The 15,310-nt window shown below is 40.7% G+C and overlaps 1 protein-coding gene across 1 annotated transcript in view; it reads left to right on the top strand.

Moving 5' to 3' along the window:
• Positions 1–15,310, top strand: part of GADL1 (glutamate decarboxylase like 1) — a 144,246-nt gene that overhangs the window by 13,585 nt on the left and 115,351 nt on the right. Inside the window, exons 6-10 of the mRNA XM_061196452.1 lie at positions 3,679–3,758; positions 3,879–3,933; positions 8,755–8,871; positions 14,558–14,622; positions 14,896–14,977. Of these exons, the coding sequence (XP_061052435.1) occupies positions 3,679–3,758; positions 3,879–3,933; positions 8,755–8,871; positions 14,558–14,622; positions 14,896–14,977 (399 nt within the window). The remainder of the gene's footprint in view (positions 1–3,678; positions 3,759–3,878; positions 3,934–8,754; positions 8,872–14,557; positions 14,623–14,895; positions 14,978–15,310) is intronic.

The following is a 15,310-nucleotide window of genomic DNA, read 5'->3' as shown; positions in this document are numbered from 1 at the left end:
TTGGGAATGAAAAGAAATTGAAAAGTTGTGAACCCAGAACTAAGGATTTTTTAAAATCTCCGGTGGAGATATAGGTGCAAAAAGAGGTAAAATATATGCCTTGGCTAACAGACCAGCAGAGGATGGAGCCAGAAAACCAAGCTAGATGTGTGTCTTAGTTTGCTCAGACTGCTCTAGCAAAATATAGAGTGGGTGGCCTAAACAACAGACGTCAATTTCTCACAGTTCTGGAGGCTGGGATGTCCACGATCAAGGTGCTGGTAGGTCTGGTGTCTGGAGAGAACCTGCTTCCTGGCGAGTGAGCCTCTGTGCTCACATGGCCTTGCCTCTGTCCAGGCTCGTGGTCAGAGTGAGGCCTGCCTTCCTCTTCTTACAAGGGCACTCATCCCATCAGAGTCTCGCCCTGGAGACCATCACATTGGGGGCCAGGGATTAAACACACATGAATTTTGAGGGGACTCAAACATTCAGTGCATAACAAAGTGAACTCCACAGAAAAATTCCATAACTTGAACACACTGTAGCCTTGAATATATAAATTTTACCCCATCCACCATACTCTTCTTTGTAGCTCCTTCTTTTCCCTGCTCTGCCAAAGAGACCCAAGTCATAGCATTGGCATTACTTTAATTCATATTTTAGGGACCTCTGTACCACTATTTACAACAAATCAATTCATTACTTAGTTAAAAAAAAAAGAATTAAAGAAAGCTGTGTTTCCTAAAAGATCCTAAGCCCTACGCTAATCTTTTTGTGTAGCCCCCTTGTTTTTTTTCAGGCATTGGCCCATGGCCCCCAGGTTATTTTCCCAGATTGTTTTATCAGGTGGCCTTACTTTTCCAGTTTTTATGCAGCCCCAGATGAACCAGGGTAAGTTACTCCGTCTCTGCCTTGCACCATCAAATGCAGAATGTGTGCACTCACCACTAAAGGGGTTTTTGCATACACTTCAGGTGTCCATGGTAATTCAGCTGTTGGTGGAGACCAGGAAGATCACAGCAGAGACCCCTAGACTGTCAGCATATCTAAGGTAGCCTCTCCAGGCCAAGCGGGAACCAAAGAGAAGGGGACTTTTGGAGAAAAGTAATAAAAGGAACAGATTTGTGGCCTGATTAGCAGTTAGATATGAATTCCTTACATTTATAGAAATCTTAGGGTTGTCATTCAAATCATTTTGGGAATTAGCATGAAGTAGTGATTATTGTCTGCCGCTAAAAAGTGAGGGAGAAAAGAAACCCTTTTCACTCCCAGGCCAGCGATCAGTTGTCCTAGTTCCTTACTAGCAGGATCGCGGCTGGGATGAGGCAAGTGAGACATTTAGAGTCCAGGTCTCAAGGTCACACCTCCTTAAATTTTGCACCTGAGGTGCCTGACTCCCTCCATCGTGGCCCTGCTCTCTAGGTGAGGCTGCCCTGAGTTTGGATGGCATTGCAGGCATTCACAGGCCAGCAGGTGCTTTTCAGGATGTTGTGCAGAGTGTAAGGTAGTCCATCTGGATTCCGGCTCTGCCTCTTTAGGAATTGAACCAGCTGCGTGCTCTTGGAAAAGTCCCTGTACATTCCTTTTCTTTATTTCCTAAGGCATAACATTCATAACCCTGCTCTCCCCACCACCTGAAGCTAATTTGAACTTCAAACTAGTCAGCATCTTAGGACTCCAAGTGTCCAGAACACAATCCACAGGAGGGGAAAGCAGCGGTTCACTGAGAAACCCAAGGTCACAGATGAAATCCTTGCTGGAACCAGGAAGGAATACTTCAGTGCAATTCTGTCTTTCCTGTGGGCACTGGCCGTCTTACTTTTATAGAAATGAATACCCACTGAGATCTGTGTGTCTTCTGTGGACGAGTGAAACTCAGGGGGAGACTGGGTCTTAGAAGGACTAACTTCTCTTCTGCCAGTGAAGGGAGTAGGCACCTCTTGTTTCTAAATGCAGCTGTTACTTCTGAACTCCGGCCTTCTAGGTTTTTCCTTCTCTTGAAACTACTCAGTATGTCTGAGGCATTGCTCTCTCTTTTTTTCCCCTTCCAGGGCTCTTTTCCTCCTCTGATGCTTTCAGATGTTTAGACTTCAGTTTTTCAGACTTGTAAAAATCTATCTCTATCCATCTGAGATTGACATTGGACTCTACTTTGCCCTGAGATACCCAAAAATAGCTCCACCGAAGCTATTCTTATTCTGATGACAGGTTTTTTATTCAGCAGATCCATTGGTTGGGGGTATTTTGCTATTCCTCAGGGCAAAGCAATGTGATTTTCCTTATTGGCAGATGTCAGTGGGGGTAGGCTACTATTTATCATTATGAAATCAATAGCTGTTTGGTGCCAGAGCCCCAATCTCTGGTAAGAAATAATTCACCTTAGCTGTGTCACCTTAGCTATGGTGGGCTGATGTAGCAAGTGGGGAATTAACTATATTTTCATGTACTTTATTACTCTTCACTCTGCACATGTTCTTGTAACAACCCGAAATGAATGCATCCTACGGGCATTTTGAATGTGTCCTATTTGATATTTGGAAATTAATTATTTAGGATGGTTTCATTTTTCCTGATGGTGTTACTTCTGCATTTATTTTTATAGAGTTAAAAAAGAGCTCCCCATAAAACTGTCTTGACAAAAGAGGGAAAAAATTACCACGTTTGAGGGAAATATATCAAGTTAAGTGTGAAGGCTTGACTACTCTTTTAATGTATTCATACCTACAAATTACATTACTAAGGTTTTTTGGTACAATAATGTCCTTTAGCACCTTCATTTTTTCTGGCATGAAAAAGAATTAATTGACCACCTGTCCACAATAATGTGTAAAGAGCGACATCTCCAATGTTTGAATGCTAATTATTTTATAGGATTTACGTAGGGCAAAAAGGCCCAACAATCCAAAGTATATACCACTATTTGCCAATAAGAGATAGACAAGACCTAATTCCAAAGCCAGCTCTTAGCCTCATTCATGCCAGGGCTGCATCGGTAATGTGTCTATAAATTATTATTACTTTTGTTGTTATGATTTAGCCACATTCCCGTGTGTCTAATTTCAGTCTTATATTCAATATTAAACAAGATTGGTCAAGTGTCTGATCAGCATTTATAACCCACTGTTTGCTCTTGAAAATAGATTCTTCTGTGGTCTGTGACTACAGTTTTTGAGACAGTCTTGCTCACTCCTTAGAGGGTTTTTGAGTCAGCAGTGGACTAGATTCTGTTTCCATTAATACTGAGTTTTATTAGTAGCATCAAGAGAAACTTTTCTCAATGTTACGTAAAACAACAGCCTCCAGCGACCAAGTTTTTTCCATATGCCAGGCTCTGTGCTAGCTCTTTACATACATTAACCCATTTAACTCCATGACAAGCAGATGGAGGAGGCATCCACATGGCCCGGTTTATAGATTAGCAAATGGAGGCTTGGAGAGTATGTGTTCTTTGCTCAAGGGTCTATAGCTGTAACTGGGAAAACTTGGAATTACATCCTGGTTTCTCTGACCCCAACCAAAATCAGTGTTTTCAACCACTATACTAAAGAGCTCAGTTAAATGACTTTCTTTTTTTTTATGGCAATACTATTCCAAAGGTTGGGCTTAGCCGTATGATGTACACCCATTTAGATAATAAACAGTACTTTTTTCATGCTATGTATTTGTGTCTCTCTCTCTCCCTTGCCTTTTTGAATGTAGTGTCATTACTCTATGAAGAAGGCGGCCTCCTTTCTTGGGATTGGCACTGAGAATGCTTGCTTTGTGGAAACAGATGGAAGGTAATGGGGACAGGATCCGGAAGCCTGGTGGGTGGAGGGGGAAACTGATACTATTTAAAAAGCAGTACCAAGGTCTGTTCACTGCTGAACATAACAGTGTCTCAAACCTGTGTCTCTTAGAGGTAAGATGATACCTGAGGAGCTGGAGAGGCAAGTGTGGCAAGCCAAGAAAGAGGTGAGAGGGGGAAGGAGAGGGAGGGAGAGAAAACGTGTGTGTGTCTGGGCATTAGGGGGAGCATGCAGGGCCAGCAGCCAGGCCCAGGTCTGTATGTGTGGGAGAGAGAAGAGGGCCCCTTAGAATTAAAGGAGGAAGCTCATTTACAGATGTGCTATTTCCAGGTGCTTGCTCTACACATTCTGAGGAGTTTCTCAGATGTTCTCATTCCCAGGTGGCTGGAGCTTATTAAAACACTGACATCACTGGATTCCGGATTCTTGCCTAGAATTAGCCTCAAAAGATGAGCCCAGCCTCTCTAGCAGGGTCCCAGCATCCACACTCCTACGCAGCTCTTGACTCTGAAGATGCTACAGGCTAAACCAGTTGTCTCTGGGCTGCATTCAGGATGATTTCTGATTTCTTGATCAAACTGTCCTCCTGGGTTGCTTTCACCCAAAGCCCATCCATAACCATCACCCCCTGTTGGGTGTGGATCTAGTATTTCAGCTCTGGCAGACTATCCTCTCTTCCTTAGCTGCCAGGATGTATTAAAGCTGGCATATCCATTGCTGGGGAAGGCAAGGCATGGCCCTGGTCACCTGCTGTACTCCAGCTAAGCCTGGTATCTGCTTTTTGGGTGTGGCATTGTCTTGGTGCCAGCCATCTTGCTTCTTGGACCAAAAACCTACTGGATTAGGTGCAGCCACTTCACTGCTTCCCTCCCATCTTCCCGCAGCCCCCATGCCAGTGGAGCTTCAGACTGTTCTCCCACCACTTTCCAATAGACGGCAACAACGTCGGGTGTGACTGCTGAAAAATTAAAAGCCCAGCTTTTGAGCTGGGATATAAGTTTATCTCTCCTCAGAGGGCTTCACACTTTAGGAAAGATGGGTTCTTTTATTTTTATTTTTTAAGATTTAATATTATATTTCTTTTCTTTCACTCTTCATATTTTTTTAAATTTTTCATGAAATTCAACTTATTTGGAGCATGCTAGATCACTATATTTGGTGTGAAATTCTGTACTTAAAAGTTCTCCCTTTATTGCAGATGTATTGGCTTCTGGTGTGTGTCCTTAGCACTACATTTTTAAAAACATTCCATTGACAAGTGGATTTGATAGTTGTCTGGTGGTACAGGTTATCAGATTTCTTTATCTCTTGGGTAAAATTCTATATTGCAACCTGTTTATTCTGCTGTGAACTACAGATATCACCTTCTAGTTTTATCTATTTTTTAAAACCTAGTTTTATCTTTTTCTACAGAAGTTCCTATCAAAAAGAACTTTATGTTATTAATGCTTGTTGGTGGGGAATATTGACTCTGCTTTTTGTATGGTTCATATGATTCCTTTTTTCCTTCCTTCCTTCCTCCCTTCCTCCTTCCTTCCTTCCCGTCCTCTCTTTCTCTTTCCTTCCTCCCTCCCTCCCTCCTTTCTTTCTTTCTTTCCTTCTTTCTTTCTTTCTTTCTTTTTCTTTCTATTTTAAACTTTTCATTATGGAAAATTGTAAATATATGTAAAACTAACATAATGAGATTCCATATACCAGTCATGCAACTTTCACAATCATTAGCTTATGCTCGCATCCCCTCCCAGTACCTCTAGATCAGTTTGAAGTGTATCCTACACATTATGTCATTTGATCTATAAATAGTTCAGTATATCTGTAAAAGATATGTACTCTCTCTTTAAAAAAAAACCCATAATGCAATTATAAGAAAGAATAAGTTCTTAATATTATCCAGTATTCACTCTGATTAAATTTTCTCCCATTGCCTTTTTAAAAAAATAGCTGGTGGTCTGAATAAGGAGTCATACAAAGTCCATGTGTGGCATTTGGTTGATTTATCACATAAATCTTTTCTAACCTACAGTCTCCCCTCCTTTTTTCCCCTGCAAATGATCTGTTGGAGAAACCAAGTCCTTTGTCCTGTAGTTTTCACATTATGGATTTTGTTGATTCCATCAAGAATTTGAGACTCTAAGCGCTCCCCTCCCCTGTACCTCCCCATCTGTTTTCTATATTTCCTGTAATTTGGCTGTTAGATACTGAGACTTGGGGAGATTTAGGTTGGAATTTTTACCAGGAAGACTTCATGGGTGGCATTTTGCCCTTCAATCAGGAGACGTCTTGGGCCTCCTTTTGTTATCGGTCCATCTATCACAGAACTCTGCATCAGCCTCTCACCTCATGGATTTTGCTGCCATTTGTCATCATTGTCTAGATCCGTTATTTCATTAGTGATGTTCTAATTCATTCTCTCATTCCTTCTTCATTTAGTGGCAGGCCTACTACCCTAAACATTTTTGTTTCTTCATCCATATTTGGTTTCCCTAAGGAAACAGTTTGGACAAGCAAGACAGAATCAATATTTTATTCTTTTCCCTTATTTACCAATTTTCAGAATAGTGAGTGAGTTGCCAAGCATCCTGAAGGATAGCCAAACCTTTTTTTCTTTTTAAAGTATCATGAAGAACTCATCTTCTAACATATTGGATGGATTTTACTCCACGGCAGTCATTATTATTTTCATTGTTCAAATTTCTGTTTGTTTTGACAATGAAAGTCCATGAAAGTGACATATCCTGAAGTTGAGAACTTGAAAGGGAAGTTTTTAAAAAGTAAAAATTGCTTTAGGCACATTTGAAAGTAGGGCAACAGGGTTAGAGTTGGCATGCCTCCTCAGTTTTCTCTCAAGTCAGTTAAAACTTGAGCTTGGATTCACTAAGGACAAATCTTGCATCCATTCTGAGATTTTAATACCTGATGACTAGTTTCTTTTTCTCAGTAGCTTCAGACCTACTTTTTGTTGTTGTTTGTTTGTTTCAAGCTTTTAACTCATATTGTTACAGATGTAGGAAATAGTTATCAACTTTTTTTTTTGCTGCTGGGATTCAATTCCCTGGCCAACCACGATCCATTAAAAATCTGTTGAGCAGTGACCTTTACCTTGATGCCATTACAAAGATGGTAAAAACCACAGAAGCATCAGAAGTTCTAAAGTGCTTATAAAAAGATAAAACTAGTATAAACACTGAATAATTGGAAGTATTTTTGTGTATGAGTATTTGAAATGACAAACTTTCTTAGAGAATACAACTCATTGGCAACACACAATCAATACTGTTTCCACTGACTTTTCTCATTAATAGTGTGAGATATGAGAAAGGGAAAAAAAAACCTGGAAGGTTAAATCCAGATTATGAAAGTTGAATTTCTGGGACTTATATTTATAGCTAGATTAAAAAGGTGAGGAAAACTCATTAATGGTCTGTAATAGCTAGCATAGATATTTTCCTCACAATTGTCAGGATGTCATAGACTTTATAAGGAAAGCCCAACCATTAAAGACACCTTCAGTGGTTTTAGTAAATTACTTTTTCTATTGCTTTTACTGATTGATGTAAATCTGGTCACATTTCATTTAGGTCATGGGCATGATAAAGACATAATCTGTTGGTAGTTGATTACAGGGAAGAAGTCCCAAAGCCTATGGTCCCAGGGGCTCTGTTACCTACTGGCCCTGCTCTAGGAGGCTTGGTGGACTGTATTCCATGTGTCACAGCCGTCTCCCCACATGGCAGATGGATCCATTGTGTACCATCACTTTGATTCCTATGCAGCTCAGCCTAGAGATGTGGACCAAGCGTCCTTGCTCTGCCCCGCTTTCCATCGAGAAAAAACTTCTTTCTGTCAAAAGTCAGCTAAATTGGAATGAATCTGGTTCAAGCCGAACACCCCTGACATTAAATGGGACATAAAAATATGTTACAAGAACAAGTGTATTTCACGATAAAACTGAGGGAAAAATGACTCCATCCTAAAATGACTTTGACTCTTTCTCTGCAAGTAAGTATTCTTGTCACTGACTTCTTGTGCTCTAGAATCAGGATTCTACTTGCTCTCCTGACCCCCACCTTTGTCTGCAAATTTTCCCCTCATGGCGCTTCCAAAGAGAGCAACACACCTCTGCCAACACGTTGGGAGGATGGATCTATCTGGAAACAACCTCGTGTACTCTCTTCTACATGGCTGCCATAAAATCCCTCATGAGACCAGGGTGCCTGGTTCGCTCGGCTGGAATTACCATTCATCTCTGCACTTGTTCCCACATTCTCCCTTTCCTCCCATTTCTCATGGGTACCTGCTCTCTCTGCAAGATGCAGCCATGGACTGGATGAGGAGGGAAAATTATGGCAGAAAGACGCAGGTTCTCTTTTCCAGCACATTCTAATGACTTTCTCTGTGGCAGCACCCGTTTGGGGGAGTGTATCCCAATGAGGTTACCGTATCCCCTCTGACACCAAATTTGTACCTGATTACATCCCTTGCCTTGTAGCTGCACTTACTTCACCAGGTGACAAGCAGACAGGCCTGCATGGCCTGCCCCTGGAGCTGGCTGTTTGTCTTCCAGTCCTGTTCCTTCTTATTTTGGAGGTGCTAGGGAGGCCCCGATGAGTCTCCCTGGGAAGGAGTTAGGAGTCACACAGGATGCCAGTTTGCTGGGGAGGTTGAGTTTATTCACTTCTATCTGGAAAAGCTAGAGAACAGAAAAGACTAATAAAGAAAATGAGAGTAAAGAGAATAAGGATGCATGTGGAGTTGGGACAAAGGATACTATTGTCATGGCATTTTCTGTTTCTTTAACCTATTTATAGTGACTAGAGGCCATGTGATGGAGAAGTGTAAACAACACTCACTCAATGAATGTTTATCTCCAAAGAAACCAGATAAATGTCTGGGTGTATAACCCTTGTGTTTACCAACCTACTGTAGCACAGATTTAATGGTGACGATGATGATTCTTATAATTCTCACGTGTGGGTCCTTCTCACAGGGTGCAGCTCCATTCCTTGTCTGTGCCACATCTGGTACCACGGTATTGGGGGCCTTCGATCCTCTGGATGAGATAGCGGACATCTGCGAGAGGCATGGCCTCTGGCTCCACGTGGATGTAAGTTCATCTGGGTGTGCATATCTGTTAAACTTTCTAGCCTTTTTGCAGCTTTGGTGGGAAGTTTTTCGTATTCTCAGTAACTAAATGTGAGGTCCCCAGCTAGTTGTATTTAAATGTATATTTCTAATTAGGGGAAATAAATGTGTTGTTTCCTGTTAGGTAATAAAGAAGAAGATCCCACATTGATGCGCATTTTGTCTTAGTTTTCCAGATTTCCTCTTCTGTCCTGAATCATTTCTTTGGTCCCTTGGATCTACTGTCACTGAGGCAACACGGTGTGGGGGACACATTTCCTACTGTGCAGTCAAGAGGCTGGTTTTGGATTCGAATCTGCCTCCTCTTCATTGTGACCCCAGCTGTTTGGGTTTTGGTTTCATTTGTAAAGAGGGAAATGACTGACGTGGTCAATAAAGGATCTTCTAGCTCTAACATTCTGTGCTTCCAATCAGCTGGAAAATGCAAAAGGCTGCATGACTTCATTGCATGCCATAATTAAAACAGGTTTTATCTGGATCTATCATAGATAACTATTGGAGAGGGATTGGGATAACTTATATTCTTCACAATTTTCTAACTTAAAGGGCTAATTTTCTAACTTAAAGGGTTGGCCTTTTTTTTTTTTTCTAATTAGTTTTGTAGGTCCTGGGGTTGTTCATAATAATTGTTGTCCTAAATTAACAGTAACTCTTAAAATTCTACTTATTTAGGGTTAAAAAGTTGAATTCAGCCGGTTATGAATGCTTGTTGAGCGTTTTGGTTTTCTTTGTGTGTCTGTGAAAACAGCAGTTAATTAGTTTGATTCAAGCCAGTAGAAAGAACTGTTGAACCTGCAGTTGAGAGGAACTTTCCTCCAGTAAGTGAGTGGTTCCTGTCCTCCTTATCAGAAAAACAAAGGACAATATTTTTGACTCACTGAACATTAGGTAACTGAGCATTTATTTGGGGGATATGCCTGCACATAATTTTATAGTTTGGATGATTTTATGCTTTCAAGGTAAAGTTTCTATGATATAATATCGAAAGAATTTTTCAGCAACTCAAAGCTTTCAGTAAAAGTATGCTAATATTTGGTAAAAGCAGAAGTAGTAATATAAAGCTCACTAGAGTGATAGGCTTGATTAGTAAGCCAATGGCAATACATCAGGTAGATTATTTGTGACTTCTTTAAATGGGATTATAGTATCTGTATCTGTTCACATTTCAACTTATATCTTATTGATTTTTATAGACTTAGAAGCATAATAATACAGTATGTCCTGAAAGATAATATGAAGTGAGTACTTTTGTGACTGTGGAAATAGGGGCAAAATCAAATATATGAGCAGTTATACTTAAAAATTCTACTCTCATAAAAGAAACATCAAATATGGATTATGTGGTTTATGTAAAACGGAGTAACTACAGCAGTTTCCAAATTGGGAATGATATTAAGAGATTTATGGGGCTTAGAAAGAATTGTGATTTATAAGATGTGAATGAAAACCGCTCTAGATTTTCTAAAAATCAAAGGTTGAATTTTTGAAGAAAACACTTTTATAAGGGAATATTTAAGCCACGCAAATGGTTCTGTTTGCATATAATAAGCTTCAAGTTGAATGTCTGTAGTATTAGATTAAATCTGACAACTGTTTATATGACTTATTAAAGAAATTAGCTCTAACATTGAGACAGTACTCACTCATCCTCTAATATTGCAGACATCATTCTGTTGATAAAATTTTATGCAGGAGCATATAACTTCTCTTGAAGAAACTTCATATACCAAGGGTAGTTTATTAATTTTACAGATAAAAAGTTAGTAAAATTACAGTGATTACTTTGGCCTGTTTGAATTTTTTTTTTTTTTTTTGGCTGCATTGGGTCTTCATTGCTGCACACCGGCTTTCTCTAGTTGCGGTGGGCAGGGGCTACTCTTCCTTGTGGTGCATGGGCTTCTCGTTGCGGTGGCTTCTCTTGTCACAGAGCACGGGCTCTAGGCGCATGGGCTTCAGTAGTTGTGGCACGCAGCCTTAGTAGTTGTGGCACGGGGGCTCTAGAGTGCAGGCTCAGTAGTTGTGGAGCACGGGCTTAGTTGCTCTGCGGCATGTGGGATCTTCCTGGACCAGGGCTCGAACCCTTCTCCCCTACATTGGCAGGCGGATTCTTAACCACTGCGACACCAGGGAAGTCCTGAAATTTTCTAAAGGGTATTTTAAAGATCCTTTAAAATATTAAAAACTGGCATTTACTTGCTTTCTTTTTAAAAATGTAATTAGAATTGCTTGGTCTTCTGCGTTTTCCATAAAACCAGGTTGCCTGGCATATATACCATATCTTATTATTTCTAAGATACACATACTTTGTTTACATTTTTAATATACCTAATTGGTATGTTGATGTCATTTTTCTTTTTCTTAGCAATCCACAAAAAAATGGTACTCTTACATCTGATAGTGCCTGCAATTTGGTTAATTACAATGTATTTTTAAACAACAGAATAAGAAAAACTTCAGTTGTGTTAGAATATTTTGCCTCCAGGACTATTCTGTATCTGCGAGAGTCAATGTTATCCCAGCCTCTGCCTGAGACCAGGATTTCAGGGCTGGTCCAGCTCTTCTCTGAAGCAGAGGCTGCGGCCACTGCAAAACCTCACCCTCCCAGCAACACTTCCTACGGTGTCTTACCCACACTCCATCCCAAGTCCCGGGGGAGGTGACAAACGCTGTATTTAAAATCATGGGCTTTAGGGGCTGCCATCTCTACATTCCACCCTGCTTCCACTTCCCTTTCAAGATTGGCTGTACAATTAAATTATTAACTAATTACTTGAAGAGAAAAACGTAGTAAAATGGTACTCATGGTGTCTGGCTCATAGCTCAATAATGACATCTGTTGGTTCGATGTTGTTGCGAGCTCTGGAGTGAGGGGGTTGTGGAGTGAAGCCAGTACAAGTAGGGCACTGGCATCAGGTGCATCGTTTTTCACCTTTCAGCTCTTTTGAGGAATACATTTATGAACGAGCTGCTTCTAACGCTGCCTACCACCCTGTAAACCAGTGAACTAATGCCTTGAAAGAGTTCATGTGATTTTAAAACTTCAGTCCAGCTCACTAAGATTGGCAGAATATTGTCTGCTTTTTGAGGAGGAAGAAGAGGCAGAGGCCAGTGCAGAAGGCACCAGGGAGGGCAGGTGTGTGAGTGGGCAGGTGGAAAGGGTGAGAGTGAATGGGCGTGGCTGAGCTTTACTGATTAATCCTTCCCCTAGTTGCCACTGGTAGGTTCTCAATGCGGTTGGGGGTTAAAAAGATTGAGAAAAGCAGGCAACTTAGAGTTTAGGGATGTAAGAGAAATAAAAGAACCTAATATGTAAGTCATCTTCATGTTCCTGAGGGTCAAATTCTCAAACCCCAGGTCTAGGGAGCCTCAGTTGGCAGGTTCAGATCACGTTTTCCCAGAGGCTGAGGGCAGCTGCCTCCATAGCTCAGCTTTGGTCACACATGGTCCATCATGAACTCCGGTGGGACAGAGAGGGCAGCAGCAAGGGCACTTGACTGACAATCCTGATCATCAGTCCTTTATCTGGGCATCTTTGGAACTCGCCTGCACACCACCTTCGGCCCACAAACCTTTGGGAACCCTATGGGGTCACTGGAGAGTCTAGTCCCAGGAAACAGGGCTGGAACTAAGGTGAGGCAAGTGAGGTTCCTAGGTTTCATTGGACAGGTAAGTATTATGAGCAAAGGAGAGGAGAGCTGAGAATAAGGAGAGGAAAGGAAATCCCATTGTCAGTAAGTCTGGAGGGGAGGGAGGAAGAATCAATGTAAGAAATAAGAAAGTCAGTTTGGTATTTGAAAATTTAAGGAGGCATTCACTCCCAAGGCCATGCAAGAGCCCAACTCTGCGAGTGAGCTTAAGGGTGCACCCTGGGTGACTCGCTCACTTGCCCCTGGGCCCAGCCCTGAAGTGGAGAGCTGTTCTTAAGGCCACTCTTTATTGTCACCATTGGGCTCAGCTTTTTAATACTCTGAGGATCGTGGAGACCTCTCACTTACTTCCTCCTTCACATCCATGGTGCACACAATCTTGCCATTTCTTTCTGCATGATATTGGGCTCTTCCTTACCTTTTTTTTTGGAGTTATTATTTCAGTGTTTTATTTACTGTTGTGTTTCTAGCACTTATATCAGTGTCAGTCTATTTAGATATGTAATAAATATTTCTTGAATTAAATTATTATACTCACTATAGTCATATTAGAATGCTCAAGGTCAAAGTTTGGGGCCTAAAGTTTTTAGAAAGATCTTTTTTTAAATTGCAATGTAGTTGATTTACAGTGTTGTGTTAGTTTCAGGTGTACAGCAAAGTGATTCAGTTATACATACATATTATATATATATTCTTTTCAGATTCTTTTCCATTATAAGTTATTACAAAATATTGAGTAGAGTTTCCTGTGCTATACAATAGGTCCTTGTCGCTTACCTGTTTTATATATAGTAGTGTGTATCTACTAATCTCAACATCCTAATTTATCCTTCCCCTCCTTTCTCCTTTGGTAACAATAAGTTTGTCTTCTATGTCTGTGAGTCTATTTCTGTTTTGTTATGTAAGTTCATTTGTATCATTTTTTTTTGGATTCCACATATTAAGTGGTATCATATGATATTTGTCTTTCTCTGTCTGACTTACTTCACTTAGTATGATCATCTCTAGGTCCATCCCTGTTGCTGCAAATGGCGTTATTTCATTCTTTTTTATGGCTAATATTCCATTGTATTGTGTTGGCCAAAAAGTTCGAATGTTTTGGCCAACCCAATATATATGAACCACATCTTCTTTATCCATTAATCTGTCGATGGATATTTAGGTTTCTTCCATGTCTTGGCTATTGTAAATAGCGCTGCAATGAACGTTGGGGTACATGTTCATTGGGGTTGCCTTTTAAAATTCTGCTAGGCAACTCCCCTCCTACCTCAATTCTCCATGCTGAGTTCTACCATCGAGCCAGTTGGTCACCTTCCCTAAGATATGATGTTAGTGTAAAGAATGGGCTTTTGTCTCTCAGACCTGATTTTTATTACCTATGAGACCTTGGAAAATTTATAACCTCCAAACCTTAGTTTTTCTATTAAAAAATTGACATGATGATAACTCTGTTCTCAGTGCAACGTTGTGCAATTTAAATAAGCGTGGAAAGCTTTCAACATCTCCCATGCTGGTCCCCTCATATTCCCTCACAACAAGTCTGCTCGATTTCAAGCACCAAACTGACTTTCTTATTCCTCACATTGATTCTTCCTCCCTCTCCTCCAGACTTATTGACTATGGGATTTCCTTTCCTGAACCCATGTCTCATGATCAGCACTTGTACATCGTGTATGGTAGAATGTCAACACTGAAGGGCTATTGTCTATTTTAGATTCTAAGATTTGAGAGAATATGGACTGTGTCTTTTACACTTCTGTTTGTCCACAGGCAACTCAATGAGTACTATACCAATTTCTTTATAGTGTGGGAATTTAACTCCTAAGCGTCAGTGGGGGACCATCTATTGTGATGAGGTTCTGATCACCTGAGTAGAGCCAGTGATCAAAATTTCCTAGAGTCCACATTGGTTAACATCGACTTAAAGCATCAAATGACAACTGGCTGGTAAACAAGTACCATTGAAATAACATCATTTTGGTTATATAAATATCTCTACAGGCTTCCTGGGGTGGCTCAGCCTTGATGTCAAGGAAGCACCGCAAGCTTCTGCACGGCATCCACAGGTAAATGTAGTTTCCCCAGTCACAGTGCCTTTTATTTAGGCAAGGGGCTCTCTTTGGCCTTTGCCCAATTAAGTGACATTTTGAAAACAGGCAAAAAACTAAGAAATTGTTTTGGTTTAAAAAAATCCCAAACTCCTTAAACCGCTCACACAAGGAATCCTTTGGAGCACTAACTTGGACGTGAATACTGAATGTACCAGCATTCTTCCCACCAGTAGAAACTAATTGAGTCTCCCCTCCCTACCCTGTTTTTTTCTTTGTTTAACGTAACAGGGCTGATTCTGTGGCATGGAATCCACACAAGATGCTGATGGCTGGGATTCAGTGCTGTGCTTTCCTTGTAAAAGACAAATCTGTGAGTTTTCCTCTTATGGCCTTCATCAGGCATGGAGGGGGGTAGATTACCATATTTGCAGAGGACCCCTTTTTGCTTGTATTTTATACCTTGGGCCAGAGGTAGATGACGGTCTTTGGTAAATGTTGGTGGAATCAAAAGGAAAGTTGAATAGACCCAGATAAAAGAAACAAGTGCTTCTCCTCAGGTAATGTTGTGTATTTGATTTAGGTATTATATAATCTCATTACTTACAGCAAAATGGTCTCTCTCGCCCTCATTTGGATTATATTTTTAAACTCAGTTTTAAACATTGCCAAGATATTTTTTCCCCTTGATTAAGTCCGGGGTTTA

Source organism: Eubalaena glacialis, chromosome 7 (assembly GCF_028564815.1).
Source record: "Eubalaena glacialis isolate mEubGla1 chromosome 7, mEubGla1.1.hap2.+ XY, whole genome shotgun sequence".
In the NCBI taxonomy this organism is placed as follows: Eukaryota; Metazoa; Chordata; class Mammalia; order Artiodactyla; family Balaenidae; genus Eubalaena; species Eubalaena glacialis.
This window is presented reverse-complemented; position numbering and strand designations above follow the sequence as displayed.